The sequence below is a fragment of the Lissotriton helveticus genome, chromosome 11, assembly GCF_964261635.1.
Source record: "Lissotriton helveticus chromosome 11, aLisHel1.1, whole genome shotgun sequence".
Lineage (NCBI taxonomy): Eukaryota > Metazoa > Chordata > Amphibia > Caudata > Salamandridae > Lissotriton > Lissotriton helveticus.
The window spans coordinates 401,105,299-401,121,661 of NC_136072.1; the positions used below are offsets into that span (position 1 = coordinate 401,105,299).

The following is a 16,363-nucleotide window of genomic DNA, read 5'->3' on the forward strand; positions in this document are numbered from 1 at the left end:
CTATGCTTGATCTGAACAAACAGAAAAACAAGACCAACAATACTGATAAAGTAGTATTTCTGAGTACATTTTCATTAGTTAGTAACCAAGTCAAGAATATAATTAACAGAAACTGGAGAATCATTAACGGAGACAGGGAGAGGCCATTTGAAAAAACATTATTCGCATTTAAGCGTAATGTTAATCTTCGCAATTCCCTGGTTCATATTACAGGGACAATGAAGATAATATTCAAACAACACTATTTCAGACCAAAGCAATTGGGAACAACAAATGTGGTTCCTTTTCAGTCTGCGAACAATGTAGAGTTGATAAAGAAGTTTCCTACAAGGGCTTGACTTTTTTCTCTAAAGATTTAACGAATTGTAGGACGGAAAATATAATTTATCTCCTGTTCTGCCCGTGTGGCCTCGGCTACGTGGGCGAGACAGGTCGTGAGCAGCGGTACAGATTAACAGAACACAAATCAGCTATACGAACTCGCAGAGAAAATGCACCGCTGACATCTCATTTTGTCCAATATAACCACAAATGTGAAGACTTTTGGTGGTTTGTATTGGAGAAAATCAAATACAGCAGGAGAGGAGGCAATGTTGAGAAAAGTAGAAAAATGAGGGAACAGTGGTATATATGCTGATTGGACATGGTTAACAAGGGCCTGAATTCCAGAGAGGACTGGATGTCGTTAATTACCTAAATAGTCGTCAAAGAAATCTTTATGCCCAGTTGAAAGTAGGTATGTTTAGATAGCAATTGAGAACATCTCAAAGCACAGTGCCTTTTCTCTCTATACTATCCGAAAAATATGTGACATCCTGGTAGGGAGAGTGCTTTTTTGATGAGTAGATCCCTTATCAATACATATCATATCTAGGGTGCCCTTTTAGCTAGGGCGATGGCTAAACATATTCCTGTGCCACTTTATAATGAAGAGAGTCTGCACATAAAGAGATTGGCTGTCACCTGCAAATTCTGAGGACTCCATGATGACTTCATAAGGGACCAAATCATCATGCATACAGTGAACACGTCCATTCATGAAAAGTTATGGGTCAGCGGAGAAGCCCCTCTCATGGAGATAGTGGCCATGGTCAAAAAGGCAGAATTCTCAAAGCCGTGCGCGGAAGCCGCCAAAAAGGACACTACCAATAAAGCCCCAGTGAGCAAGGTCACAGAAGCCACCCCCCAGGAGCGGAAGCAGCCGTTTGCAGGAAGCTCTCTGCAGCCCAAGAAATATATACCAAAGACGGCCGCAAACCAGAAGCCCCAAGGAGGGGACAGGAACAGTTGCTACAGGTGCGGCAATAGGACACACGCAGCCACCGACAAACGATGCCCAGCCTTCAGAGCCAAGTGCCTATACTGTGGGATCATGGGACACTTTGAGAAAGTCTGTAGGCGCAAACCCAAGAAAATGCCAGTCAGATATGTGGGGCAAGAGTCAGAGACAGAAGAGGGAGGTGGCGAAGACGACGATGAAAGTGTGCTGTGCATAGACGACCAAGTCTTAGGCATAGACTGCTCCCGGACACGTAAACCGCTGTGCGAACTCACCATGGGGGAGTCCAAGTAGAAATGGTCGCCGTCTCAGGTTCACCATACACTATCATACAACGTAGCATTTGGGACAGAGACTTCGCTCTGACCATTGGCACACATCTTCTGGCCCCGGACATCCATCCGGTTACCTTCACAGGAGAGTCCATTCCCATGGTGGGGTACCACCCCCTACAATTTGAATTCAAAGGCCGCACGGCGGAAGGGAAGCTCTACGTGGCGGAGAAAGGACCCTCAGTCCTAGGATGGGTGGATCAAGGGGAACTTGGAATTCAACTAAGCTCAGGAGGAACAACGCAAGTCCTAATGACGAGCCCCGCACAGGCATACGAAGCGGATCGGTGGAAGACTGAATTCCCGACAGTCTTAGGAGGCACCATCGGCAAATTGTTGAAGTTCACCCACAAAATATGCCTCAAGGAGGGGGCCAAACCAGTGAGCCACAAGGTACGGAACATTCCCTTTCAGAGTAGGGAAGCAGTGCAGCAAAAGTTGCAACACTTAGAAGACAACAGAGTGATTGAGCCGTTCGAGAGCGCAGAGTGGCTGGCGCCCCTGGTTGTAGGCAGGAAACCCAACGGAAAGGTACGCCTTTGCATTGACTTACCAGAACTCAATAAAAACATCTTGGTAGACAAGTTCTCGTTGCCTAGGATCAATGAAATGTTAGCCCTGACTAAGGGCATCAAATGGTTCTCCACCATACATCTAACCTCTGCTTATCACCCGATCGCACTACACCCATCGTGCAAGAAATTGACCTCGTTCATTACGCCGTTTGGGTGCTATCAGTTCCGGCGGATGCTGTTCGGTCTCGCATCGACCGCAGCGGTCTGCCAGAAATTAATGCATAAGCTTTTCAGAGACACAGAAGGGGTGCAGTATTTCCAAGATGAGATCCTGGTCATGGGGAGAACCAAAGCAGATCATGACGCCAAGCTCTCAACGGTGCTGCGCATACTAAGGCAAAATGGCCTCACCGCAGAGTGGGATAAGTGCAAGTTCGGAGTATCATCGGTCACATACCTGGGCCACGAAATAAGCGACAAAGGAATTGCACCTAAACAGGCAAATGCGAAGGCCATTAAGGACGCACCCACTCCCAGGAACAAGGACGACGTCCGTTACTTCCTAGGGATGGCGGAATTCTACAGCAAATTTGTACCTCATTTCACCACAAAAACACACAACTTGCGTCAGCTCCTAAAAGGGAAAACCGCTTTCACTTGGTCAGAGGCATCTCAGGATGAATTTCAACAAATCAAGGAAGACATCTGTGGGGCCGTACCTATACACGGTTTTGACCAACGGACGTTATCCATTCTCACCACAGATGCGAGTGACAGAGGGTTTGGGGCTGTCCTGATGCAGAAGTCCGATGAGGGTGAAATGACAACCGTCAGCTTTGCGTCTCGATCCCTGGCTCCGAATGAAGAGAAATTCAGTGTGGTGGAGGAGGAGATGCTGGTAGCAATTTGGGCAATGGAAAGATTCAGACAATTCCTGTGGGGCTCCAGATTCCTACTCAGGACGGACAAGCCATTAGTAAAAGTACTCACACCCAGAGGACATGCGACTGCCACGCCCTGCATAGCAAAAATGACCCTGCGGCTACTGGATTATGTGTATGATGTTGAATACATTCCAGGCACCAAGAACAAAGTCGCCGACTTTCTCAGCAGGGCAGAGGCAATGGAAAACGTACCTACACCAACGGAAGAGGTCGATTACACCATAGCATTCACGGAGGACCAAGAGGCAGTCATAAGCGCACAAGAGCGGAGAACGGCATACGAAGAGGACGCAAGTCTCGTAGCAGTCAAATGGTTCATAGTAGTAGGATGACCAGAGAAGAAACACTTGGACACAGAACTGCAGAAATTTTACGAAGTTCGGGAAGAGCTGTCGATAGCGGACAATGAGATATTTGTGCTGAGAGGTGACAAAGTAGTGCCCCAGGCCGATTGGTTAAACGGTTACTCACCATACTGTACGAAGGACATCTAGGCATAGTGAAAACAAAACAGAGAGTCAAAGAAACATACTGGTCGCCTGCATTTGACAGCCAGGTGGAGAGACACGTCAGAGAATGTGCACAGTGCAGCAATGCTGACAAGACACAGACCAGGATGTGACACCCGTTAGGGAAATTCACCAACCCTGTAAACCCGTGGGATGAGTTATCTGTGGACACATTAGGACCAATTTTAGACGCGCACAGTGTATCCAAGTATGCCATCGTGCTCGTCGATCGGTATTCCAAGTGGCCGGAAATTGAGATATGTGAGACAGTTGATACAGATGCTGTACTCGCCTTCCTCACTTCCATGTTTCTGAGAGAAGGGATTCCACGAGTCATTAAATGTGACAATGGACCTCAATTTACGTCTGACAAATGGAACGCATTCATGGAATGGGATGGAATAATGATTAAACACACCCCGGTATATCATCCTGCCGGGAACGGCCTAGCAGAAAGATTCAATAGGGTTATTATGGGGTCGATTCAGTCCGCCATCAACGTAGGAAAGAACCGGGAGAAAGAACTCAAGTGCACAATATGGGCTTATCGAATCACTCCCACCAAGACTGGTTATAGCCCATTCAAGATTTTTGAGGGGCCGAGACCCATTTACCAAGGACAATGTGGCATGGAAACAACGCACAGTACAGAGCAAATGGGCACCAGCAGTGGTACGCAACAACCTGGAAAAAGCACAGAAGATCTACATGGACCACCACAACAGAATGCACAAGGTCAAAGAAAAGTCGCTGGGAAAGGGGGAATGGGTCAGAGTGAAGCTCGCTCAGCTGAGGAGGAAGGGCGACAGCAAGTACAGTACGCCCCTGCAGGTATGAGAAATTTACACCAGGTCTGCCCTAATAACCGACAGGAAGATATGGTCCCAAGACAGAATGGCCAGGTGTAACAAAGTGATGAAGTGGGCCGAGACAGGAGCGACACTACCGCAAGAGAGCAATCATGGTAACTTGGAGGAGGAAGACATTAATGGGGACACAGAAACACCAAGTAGTGACGCAACGGGCATCAAAGCAGAAGAGGCGATCACCACCAGAACACAGATGAATTCAGAAGACACTGAGTGGCAGGCACAGCAAGAAGAACAAGGTGCATGTGGTCGGGACACCAGCGACCACCTACAGGAGACACCTAATGATGCCCTACCCAGTGGTAGCAGAGATGCTAGGACACGTACACCCTGCACAGGCAGGACCGTTGTACTGCCAAAAAAGTAATGTGAGTTTGACATGAAAACTTAACCTTCTAACATCATGGACTATAACATTTTCAGCACTATGTTATTGTTATAATTCTTTGCAGTGTTGCTAAAGGGGGGAGATATGTAGTGTTGCACTCTAGTGTTTTATGTCACAAGATGACGTAGAACGTTGGAAGCGCGGCGGCAATTGCAAGATAATTGCCCAGCCGCATTTCGAACCGGAGCTTTTCCCCGGCGCTCTCTAAATATAAAATAAATACTTTAAACCACGCATCGTGTCCGCCTCATATGTACCCCAGTCGCCTCACTACAGAAGAGCCCCTGAAATGAGAGACTGGGCTAAATATGCCTTTCCCGAAGCAGGGCTGGAAAGAATAACCGAGGCGTGTCATTCCCTTCATTCATGTAAAATGCACGTGTGTTTGTGTCTTGGCTGCGACTGCCGCTCCGCTGGGAAATTAATGCCTTTTATGCTGAGCTAATGTTTATCAACTTCAACCGCTTACAGATTTACAGCAGGTTGCACTGCTTCCTATTTTCGTGCTTGAGCTGCATTTCCAGGGCAGCACGCGACAATGCAGGCGTGCAGAAAATCCCGGGGATTCCAAACATTACACAATACCACGGTCTGCACGGGAGAAAATTAAAAAGGCAAAATCTTCAAGCCGTGCGACCAACCCAAAAGAATCGTCAAACCTGAGGTCCTGCATTAACAATACATGTACACAATGTGTGGCGTATAACCTGCTCTTCTTGTCCCCATTGTGCCTCCAATTAAAAAATAATTTTAAATTATATTCATTGCCGAAATGTCTGCTTGCTATCATACTAACTGAACTCTGAGTAAATGGCGTGTCAGGAGACAGAGGCAGTTAATGCACGCTATCAAAAGCGTAAATATAGGGAAATCATAATGCACACACATAATACCCCGCATCCTTTAGCTAAAAGTTACGCAACAATTGTGCAGAAGAAACAGTGTGCACTGCATAAAGTTAAAAAAAAATACCAAATGACTTCTGTCCTCATGGAACCAAACATGCAGGGTGCACCATAAAACAAAAGAGTGGTGCGCGCGCGCTTGTGTGAAATCAGACACAACAGATGGCACACTGCGCGCCGCTGCTCGTAACCGCAAGCCTTAGGCCAGTTCACACGCACAAGCGTGTGAAAAGGGCAGAGCGATTCCTAAAGGTCGTCTTCCTAGAGCAGCGCATGCGCGCTGTCTAGGCTCGACCTAAAACACTGTAAGTGCGACGGGAAGCCTGGGTACAAATGTATGTAAAGATTGCAATGATAACTGAGACAAATAGTGAAAGGGAAAGTCCTAGGAAGGGAAACAACGGTTATGTCAGATGGAAGTCCCTGATTGGATGGACTTTCTGGTCCTAGAACTTTGTTATTGTTTTAGACTCATGGATATGTAGCCCAAGTGTTACGTGTTCTGTTTTGACAGACTGCTGTAAAACTAAACAAGGAGAGAAAAGCCTAACCCTCGCCTCTGGGTCCGGCCATAGAATCAATGCACAGCATGTGAATCCAGTAAAGGCTTGATGCTGCAAAACAAAATGGTTACTTACCAGTAGTAGTAGTTTTGCACTTTCAACTTTTTTGGATTCACATGTAGCCCACCCCCCTCCCCAGAAATGTGAGGGGACAAACTGGTAAGGTTAAGGACGCATCAGGAGAAGAGGAAGCTCCAACTAATAAAGCTGTCAAGGGGAAAAAAGAATCTGAAGATGGCGCCCAGGCATGGGGACTTCTGGGGTGCCGTCTGACATCTCACGACCCTGAAATAATGTACAGCATGTGAATCCAGAAAACTCTTCATGTTGCAAAACTACTCCTATTAGTAAGTAACCATTTCATTCCTAGCAATAACACTCTACTACAAAAGTACCTCATTGTGATATACTGACTGAGGAAAATGAATAGGCAGAAAAAAAAAAAGAAAAAATGCGCGCATGTGTCACACTAGTGTTTTTCATTTCTCATGCAGTGCGAACTCTGCGACAAAGCCTTCACAAAAGTTTCCTACCTCGATTGCCATGTGGAACGCCGACACCCTGAGGTCACTGAGATTGGTAAGTGCAAGCATAGTGTTGGTGAGATGTGTACTCTATGTCACCATGTTAAAGCCAAAGATTTGAGTGTGCAGCTGAGTCTTGTTTGTGGTAAGTTTATAAAGACAATCAGCATGTGTTGGAAAACGAGGCAGTTTCTGTGAGGCCTGCACAAATAACATGTCACATTTGTCCTTCACTGGGAACCAAACACCCTAGTGTAGCGCCTGACTCTCAGAGGGTAGCGTTGCAGAGCAGCCTAAGGCTTACTCAACAGAGGTGGTGTGGGCTAGTAATGGCCATTACAGGTGCGCAGAAATAACACTCAATAATTGATTGTCCAGTCTGTACTTTGCTTTATAAAAGTAAGAGTACATTTATTAAACACATACACTACTTAATACTATGCACCAATTTACAAATATACATAAGCTGTTGGAATTATTTTGTGACTTTGCATAACTTCTCCACACCTTCCGCAGGGCGGGGGGGTGGGGTCTAGTACCACCACTCCCAGGTATGCACATCATCTCACCCCCTAATGCACAGGGTTGACACAACCTGGATCGAGGGCCTTGCCAACAGGCACCATCCCAATGGCGACCCATCCCATCATCTCAACAAGTATTACAAATAGGTACACCTGCCCTGGGGACACATAACCCTGACTGGGCCTGGTATACTGACCATACAGTATGCACCTCTACATCTTAGTAGCTATCAGTCTGGGCTGTCCCTCCCCTAACGCAGTAACAAGAATACATGTTTGGGCATCACTTCAAGTGAGGTACTCATAGTTGATAGCAGTTGTAATGCATTGCAATCACAGCCTCTAAAAGGCATCACAGGTCAAATCATAGTATTACGCAAATACAGCCAGAAACCCTAGCAGATACCTCCAGCAACATAACCCCATTTGGCTTATGATGTCCCCTAAGACAGGTATTTTACATAACACATGTGACTTTCAGTCCCTCTAAAAGGAATAACGTTAGTAAATGCATTTTTGGTGCAATTACACCTCTTCACCTCCAGGGGATGCCCTTCTCCAGACATCCCCAACTCAGCCCTTCATCCCTTTGGCGAAGTCCCTAAGGCACCCAAAGCTGAAGAACAAAAGTTCCAGCCACAGGATGCTGTTGACGCCTGGCTGAGCCCTTGAGGGGTTATTTCTATGAAGTCCCCAGAGACTTAACAAGGGACTTTCCATCTTCATGGTGGGGGATACTGCGTTGCTCCTGCAGCTACCCCCCGCACCCTTGCACTCACCTGGCGGTGACCCCGTCCTCCTGAAGCTGCTTTTCCTTGCAGGCCGGTCTGGGCCTGCAAGGCATTATGGGGCGCTTCATTTCCATGAATATTAGAGTGGCGGATCTCCTGCTGCTCTGGAGTGAGCCATGCTGCCCTTCTTCCTGGTGGCCTTATGCTGCGTTCAATCTCGGTGGGGGGCCCGATCCCACCCAGACCCCTAGTTGAGTGTGGGCAACTCGGGGATCCCACCCTGGCTGCTCCGGGGGCCTGGTCCCACCCGGGGGCCTGGCACCTCCTCTTCCTTTCAGGGTCCCAGTCCCACCAGGACTCCCTCATGGTCCCCACGCTGGAGGACAGCCCGGGGCTCCCACCCCCGGCTTCCCCCGCCGGCTCCCTCCCCGGCAGCATCCTCGGCACTGCAGTTCTTGTCTGCCCGCTCCGGCGGGCAGATGCGAAGACTCCCACCGGCCCGGCTGGACCTCAGGGAAGTGTGGCGGCACTCCACTGGCCTCCTCCTTCTCTTCGGGCCTAGGGATGGGGTCCCGGGCCTCTGCGCCATCTTCAGGGGAGGCTTGATGGCGCCCTCCGGCTTGGCTTCGTTGTTTGGAGTTGGGATCCCAGGCCCCGGCTTTTCTTCACGCGCGAGGGGGGTTGCGCGACGGTGGGCCCCTTCCTTCTCAGCGCCATAACTGGGGCCCGGAGTTGGGGGTCCTGGGCCCCCGACCTCTCTTCTCTGCCGCGTTCCCCCTCCCTCGATGACCTCGGGGTTCAGGGTGTGCTCCTGGCACCCCTAGGTGGCATTTTCATACGGAGTGCGACGGCGCTCCCTGGCTTTACTTCTTTCAGGGGCAGCCCCCGGGACCTGACCCTTCCCGGCATATTGGAGACCGGCCGCGGACCCCTCGCGATTCGTCGTTGGTCCTCGCAGAGGTCAAAGGTTGCCTACCTTCTGGGAGAGGAGCTGGTAGGAAGTCTCTGTTTGGCCTATCAAACAGTGACACATCACTTCCCTGCCTCGCTCCCTCCTTCCTACCCAGGCCTTTGGGTATGTTTGTTGGTGCCTGGCACCAGGTGCCAGCTGCTGATGGATGAACCGGTAGCTTCACCCATCTTCTGTTCATGGAGTGGAGGCCTTCGCCCATGGAATGCTTTTTGTGCAAGGCTGGGCCTCTGATGCTACAGCTTGAGGAGGAAGGTATTTAATTCAGCCTGGCAGGGTCAGACCTAGCCAGGTCCTGGTTATGAGCTGACTCAGAGAAATATGAAATTTCTAGATGACCCAAAAGCAGTACAAGTATGACTTTGCAAAATACTTCTTCTCACATAAGTTACAGTGGACTATAGTGCATGTCTGGAATTTGAAGGCCCTAAACAAATGAAACTAGCCCAGGTGCTCTCACCCTCATAGGAGAATAATGAAGTGAAAAACAGTAAAGCACACTGACTTTCCCTGGCAAGGTTCTTCCCACTGTATAAAGCCTATTCCATGTCGCACCCTGCTCTGCTTAATTCCTGCTACACCGTTCTATCTGTACCTGCTCCTGGGCTGGGCACGCCAGGAATCTCCCCTGCGCAGCCCCTACACGTGTGCACACGCATGTACACGTGTCTGCATGTAATCAGCCCGGTGCCTAGGCAGTGCTGCGGCCTAGTCAAGCCAGGTGGACACCGGTAAAATCCACATGCATTCTCTTCCATCATGAGTTCACTGTGGTTGAGTCCCAATTTATGAGGCTCTCCCACAGTGAAAGCTCCACAATTAAGTGTTCAAAAATCTAAAAATCCGGGCGACTCAGATAGTCAGAACCACCTTCTAACAGCATGTCTGAGAGGTGTGGTGCAGCGGCCAGGGCAGCTGACTTCAGAGCGCAGGGTCCGCCGGTCGATCCCCGGCTCCGGCAGCAGCTCAACTCAGCACCATGTGACTCTGGGCAATAGCTCACTTAATTTCCACAACGGCTCCCAGCACCTTGAGACCCGTAAGGGTGAGTAGTTCGCGCTTTACAAATACGGATTTACATATTTACATATGTCTTTATATTTGCCAAGATGAGTAGGCTTTGGAAAGGTATTGTGTACACTTATCGAAATGTATTTGTTCATATGAGCACACATTCTCAGTTCAAGTAATTTATAACACACATATACAAGTGTCTGCAATGGGGATATTGACACGGAAGGGAGAGGCCCAATATCCCATTGCCATCGAGAACTGTTCCATTTGCGATAAATGTATTATTTGATGTGCATTTGACAAAACTGTGATCAGTGAACATTGAACACAATTAATTACTTTTTAAAGATTATTCTAAAGTTTTCACTCCAGGTAGACCATCATCATTCAATGCTCCATGAAACATGCTCTCCCAGAATGATAATGCATCAAATCTAATGTTTATTCACTTGGTTAATAATGTGAGCAGACATTCTTGTAGACATTTATAATAATACAATATTCCATAAATGATTAGGATTGGATCCTTGAAAAGTCTTCAGAATGGTAAGACACTACTACACATTTATAGTGTCTGCGTCCACACAGCAAGGTAGTCACACAAATTGATATACATATCCTTCCACCCAACGTGAAGTAGATATCTTTCGAAGTCCATCTTAGCCTTAATAGACCTCTCTATAAGGACTGTCTCATCCACAAATGATTTTCACAGCCTCTTCAGGACATAGCACAAAGAATGCGTATTATTCTAGTGAGTACTAGTTTGAAAATAATGGGTGATTTATGAAATTCTTCACAATCTTTATCCTGGACAAAGCTGATAGAGTGACAAGACAGCGGTCGCCTCAAAAAGGGTTGAGAGAGCCAGACGCTTTGATTCTGTCCTGCCTGGCACTCCCAACCAATAGGTCTGGCTTATAATGGAGAGTGTCCTTTCAGTCATTATTCAGATCAGACTCTCAAGTCATCATACATATTCACTGTCACTCATCCATCCATCCGTACATAGATTTGTCCACTGACTTGCATTCTCACACTTACCCATCCACAATTAAATACAGACAGAAACTCAGCAACCTAAACAATGAACGTAGAGGAAAGAATAATCTGCCTTATCCAGTATTGGGGTATCTTTCATAGATTCACATACCTGAATCATTCCCCGTCGTCGAGGCGGGAGTACCACGGTAATAATATATACAATAGCAGCGTCGTATAAAATTATTTGTAGTAGGCTGAAAAGACTATAGGCCCAAATAGGCCCAAAACTTAGCAGCCTATCTACCTCATTATGTAAAAAGAACTGAAAAGTAGTTCCAACCAATCAGCTGACAGCACCCTCTAGAACGTTCCCAACAGAGGCAGTTCTCCTCAGATTTTCACCGCACATCGTGTGGAAGGGAGTCTCCCTGAGTGCCTACTCAGTTTTCAACCTTTTTTCTTCAGAATGTCTGAGAAGAAAGCTCTTTTCAAGGCCTGCAGGACCTGTGATAAGAAGAGGGTCCATGTAGATGATTCACACAAGGACTGCATCTACTGCCTACATCCCTCTCACATTGGGAAGGATTGTAGGATTTGCCGCACCTTCCCTGCCAAAACCATCAGGGACAGGGAGGCAAGTGTTCTACTTTGGCTCAAATAATCTTCCACAGATGATGAGGACAAGGCTTCAACTTCCAGCAAGAGAGCCAGATCAAGGGATAGCTCTTTTCCTGAGAGGAAAAAACATCACAAATCCTCTCATGGAGTGTCTGAACCCTTAAGGAGGTTGTCCTCTCCTCCTATGGAATCCCCAACTTCTCCAGGATCATCATCATCATCAACAACTGTGAGTACAGCCCAGACTAAGACTGTCTCTCTGGTGTCTTCTCACACAGTCTCTGTGACTTCTGCCATTTCAAGCTCTTCGGTGACGGTATCTACTTCTGCCATTACCTCACCTATTGTTTCAGCTAAGATTTCCTCTAAGAAATCTTCAATGGACGAAAAATCACCGTCGACGACCATTGCATCGACGACGATACCTTCGTTGACGAAGTCATCGACGATAAAAGTAAAGGGGAAGAGTGGAGAGTGGCGCCCGATTCTGGATCTGCGCAGGCTCAACAAATTCTTGAAGAAACAGAGTTTTCGCATGGTGACATTGGCAGACGTGTTCAATTGTCTCAACGAAGGCGATTTTATGGCTTCTCTGGACTTGGAAGACGCCTACTTCCATATCCCTATACACCCCAAACATCGCAAATACCTCCGATTCACAGTGGCTGGCGTCCACTTTCAATTCAAGGTGCTTCCATTCGGGCTAAAGTCGGCACCAAGAATATTTACAAAATGCTTGGCCCCAGTTTCTGCAGCGTTGAGGTCTCAGGGAATACAGGTGTTCCCGTACCTCGACGATTGGTTGCTCAAAGGACCATCGAAACAGATCACAAGACAAGCGGTCAAAAGCGCCCTTTGTCTATTCTCAAGTCTGGGCCTCACTCTAAATGCGAAAAAGTCACAATTACAGCCCCTACAGGAATTAACCTTTCTGGGAGCCTCTCTGGACACTCGAAAGTGCAAAGCATTCTTGTCTCAGGAGCATCAGGACAGACTTCGCAGACTGGCAAAGCAGATCTCAGCAAAAAAGTCACTTTCTGTCCGGTCGTATGCGTCTCTTCTAGGGATGTGCTCTTCAGCAATCAACCTAGTTCCCTTTGCAAGACTCAGGATGAGGCCACTGCAGGAGGGATTACAACAACAATGGCAACAACTAGGAGGATCTTTCGACGATCGCATAAAGGTGACACCCAGAATGAGGCAAGCTCTCCAGTGGTGGTCGAAAGAAAGCAATCTGTCTCCTACAGATGCATCAATGGAGGGATGGGGAGGTCATCTTCAGGACCTCCAGATTCAAGGCCGATGGTCTCATCAGTATCGGCAGAAGCACATCAACAGTCTTGAATTGAGAGCCATTTTCCTTTCTCTGCAAGCGTTCCTTCCGAGAATTGCAAATTCATCAGTACTGGTGCGTACGGACAATACCACCAGCATGTTTTACATAAACAAGCAAGGGGGAACGAGATCTCTATCCCTATCGCAGGAAGCTCAAGAGATGTGGGAATGGATTATACAGCACGGCATAACACTCAGAGCGGCGCACGTGAAGGGGGTTCAAAACTCCTTGGCCGACAACCTCAGCAGATCCCTCACAGGTTGCCACGAATGGGAGCTAGATCAAGAACAGGTAAACAGACTCTTTCAAAGTTGGGGCACACCAACTCTAGATCTGTTTGCGACAAGACAAAACAGCAAATGCCTGTTCTACGCCAGCAGATTTCCACAACGGGGGTCAAGAGGGAATGCCCTGTCCATGAGATGGTCAGGAATCTATGCATACGCTTTCCCCCCGATACCGTTAATACCAAGGATTCTGCAGAAGATGAAGAGAGAACATTGCGCTCTTCTCCTCTTTGCTCCTCGCTGGCCGAGGCAGTACTGGTTCCAAGAACTGCTCCTGTTATCTCAACGACCTCCAATTCATCTCAAACCGACTGTGTCCATGCTGTCAAGGGAAGGCGGTCAGATTCTGCACCCGGTTCCTCTATCGCTGCACTTGCACGCATGGCTCCTGACTTCTTAGAGTTTAAAGATCTCCAAATCTCTGAAGACTGTAGGCTAATCCTGTCTCAAGCCCGTGCTCAGAGTACTATCAGAACGTACCGTTTCAAATGGAAACGCTTTTGTTGCTGGTGCGAAGCAAATAATATTCATCCTCTTCAAGCTCCACCTGAGGATATTCTACCTTACTTACTTTCTCTTGCCAAGGCGGGCCTGGTATTCTCTTCTAGTAAGGTACATCTGGCCGCCATATCCCGATTCAGAAGAAGTTCGAACAAGCCTTCACTATGTTCATCTTCACTGATAAAACAATTTCTGAAATGATTGTTTCGTGCCTTTCCTCCAATTCGTCTTCCGCCTCCTGAATGGGACCTCAATATTGTTTTGTCCCAATTAATGAGGAGACTGTTCGAGCCTATCCATAGAGCTGAACTGAAATTCTTAACCTGGAAAGTGGCTATTTTACTTGCTCTCACTTCAGCCCGGAGGGTTAGTGAAATTCAGGCTTTCACCATTTCAGAACCTTTCCTACATTTCTCAAAGGATTACGTCACATTGAGGACCAATCCGAAATTCATTCCAAAGGTACAGTCTCAATTTCACTTAAACCAGCCGATAAAGTTGAAGACCCTTTACCCGGATCCTGTCACACCGGCAGAAAAGGCCCTCCACTCTCTTGATGTCAAACGATGTCTAAAGTTTTACCTTCAGCAAACTAAGGACATAAGAAAATCTAACCAGCTAATTGTTGCTTATGGACAGGTCACGCTAGGACAAGCTGTAACTAAAGCAACTATAGCTAGATGGTTATCCTCAGTGATACAATTCTGTCATGAAAAGGCTAATAGACCTTTAGTCAGAAAGGTCAGAGCGCATTCCACCAGAATTATGTCGGCGTCGACAGCGTTATTTGCTGGAGTCACGCTGGAGAACATTTGCCGAGCTGGTACATGGAAGAGTGTCCATACGTTTACAAGGCACTACTGTTTGCAGTCGGCATTACAGGATGATACAGCGGTTGGAGAGGCGGTGCTGCAGCATCTTCTTCATTAAGGTTAGACTCTTCTACGGTCTCTTACATTACATGGATGTTATGTAAATATGTATGATTTACCGTTATGTTCTGTTTATCAAATGCTGTCTTTATTATTAACAATAGTATAAGAAGGTTCTTCTGCATATGTGTATACTTACATTGTAGTGCTCTATAACCTTCCGGTTGTGTGGGGGATAGGTACAATTACGGTTTGTCTCCCACCTTCCGCTAACGACAGATATGACTTTACTGCTTGCTATTCTGATTCAGGCATGTGAATCTATGAAAGATACCCCAATACAGGATAAGAAAACAAGTTACTTACCTGTAACTACAGTTATCCAGTATTGGTATCTTTCATAGATTCACATGCACCCACCCTCTTCCCCGGCAAGGCAGTTCTTTTTTAGGGATACATACTTCTCACTTGTCCTGGGAAAATCTGAGGAGAACTGCCTCTGTTGGGAAGGTTCTAGAGGGTGCTGTCAGCTGATTGGTTGGAACTACTTTTCAGTTCTTTTTACATAATGAGGTAGATAGGCTGCTAAGTTTTGGGCCTATTTGGGCCTATAGTCTTTTCAGCCTACTACAAATAATTTTATAAGGCACTGCTATTGTATATATTATTACTGTGGGACTCCCGCCTCGACGACGGGGAATGATTCAGGCATGTGAATCTATGAAAGATACCAATACTGGATAACTGTAGTTACAGGTGAGTAACTTGTTTTCATCTCCAACGTGGCACGCATATGCTTACACTACAAAATAAGATTAAGCATAGCAGCGGGTGCTCTCTAGCAATGATACATAATGTATGGTTGTAGAAAGCTGGGTTTCTGTTGCAGTAACCCCGCAACTTTTTGCCAGACTACTGATGCACTTTGACTTGATGTGCACTGGGTCCCTGCCAATCAGGTTCCCAGGGCCTGTGTTCTTTTCCAAAACTGTACCTTGTACCCCAAGTTTGCGCGCACACACACACCCACCCACCCAGCCCATCAGGCCCTCCCACCCCAGGCTCCCTGTTTTGGTGCAGAACTAAGTGAAAAGTCGATATGGCACACATCCCTGTGTGCCATGCCTACAACCCACTGCCCTGGCATAGGCCAGCCACCCCTCTAGCTGGGTGCACTATACCAGACATTCTAAGTGCAGTAATGCCATTAGGAGTGTATGGTGCTGGGAGTTTGTCATTACGAACTCAACAGCACCCTAATGGCTTTACTGAAAACTGGAAAGCTTGGTATTGTAGTGTCAGCTAGGCCTGGTTTGCACACATTGCTATGTTAGCATGGCTTATTAGAAGTTAAACACCATTTTTACCTTTTGCTGCTTTTTGCACACAACACTGCATATAGCTGTTTTTGTAAGTTAGGCTGCGCGAATGTCTTCACATGAGAAAGGCTTGTTTTCGACATCCCTAGACTTACATCGTGACCTTAGTCTGCACAGTGAGTGCCGAAGCCTTCAAGGTTATCATAACAGAGTAGCTGTTGTTCGAACTGATCGATTCACGTTTTTAGACACAACACTTGGCAGATGCGAGCCAACTGAAATTCTGGCGCCTTTATTATTGCACTGCAGCCATGATTTCACACACTTAGAAGATTTCCGTTTCCAGTGATGCAGAGAGCTTTTGCTGATCCTGATGTGA

At 47.1% G+C, this 16,363-nt stretch overlaps 1 protein-coding gene across 5 annotated transcripts in view; it reads left to right on the forward strand.

Moving 5' to 3' along the window:
• Positions 1-16,363, forward strand: part of DZIP1L (DAZ interacting zinc finger protein 1 like) — a 796,975-nt gene that overhangs the window by 143,743 nt on the left and 636,869 nt on the right. For all 5 annotated transcript variants that reach the window (XM_078665844.1, XM_078665841.1, XM_078665843.1 and 2 more), the window contains exon 3: positions 6,799-6,883. In XM_078665844.1, coding sequence (XP_078521970.1) covers positions 6,799-6,883 — 85 coding nt within the window. The remainder of the gene's footprint in view (positions 1-6,798; positions 6,884-16,363) is intronic.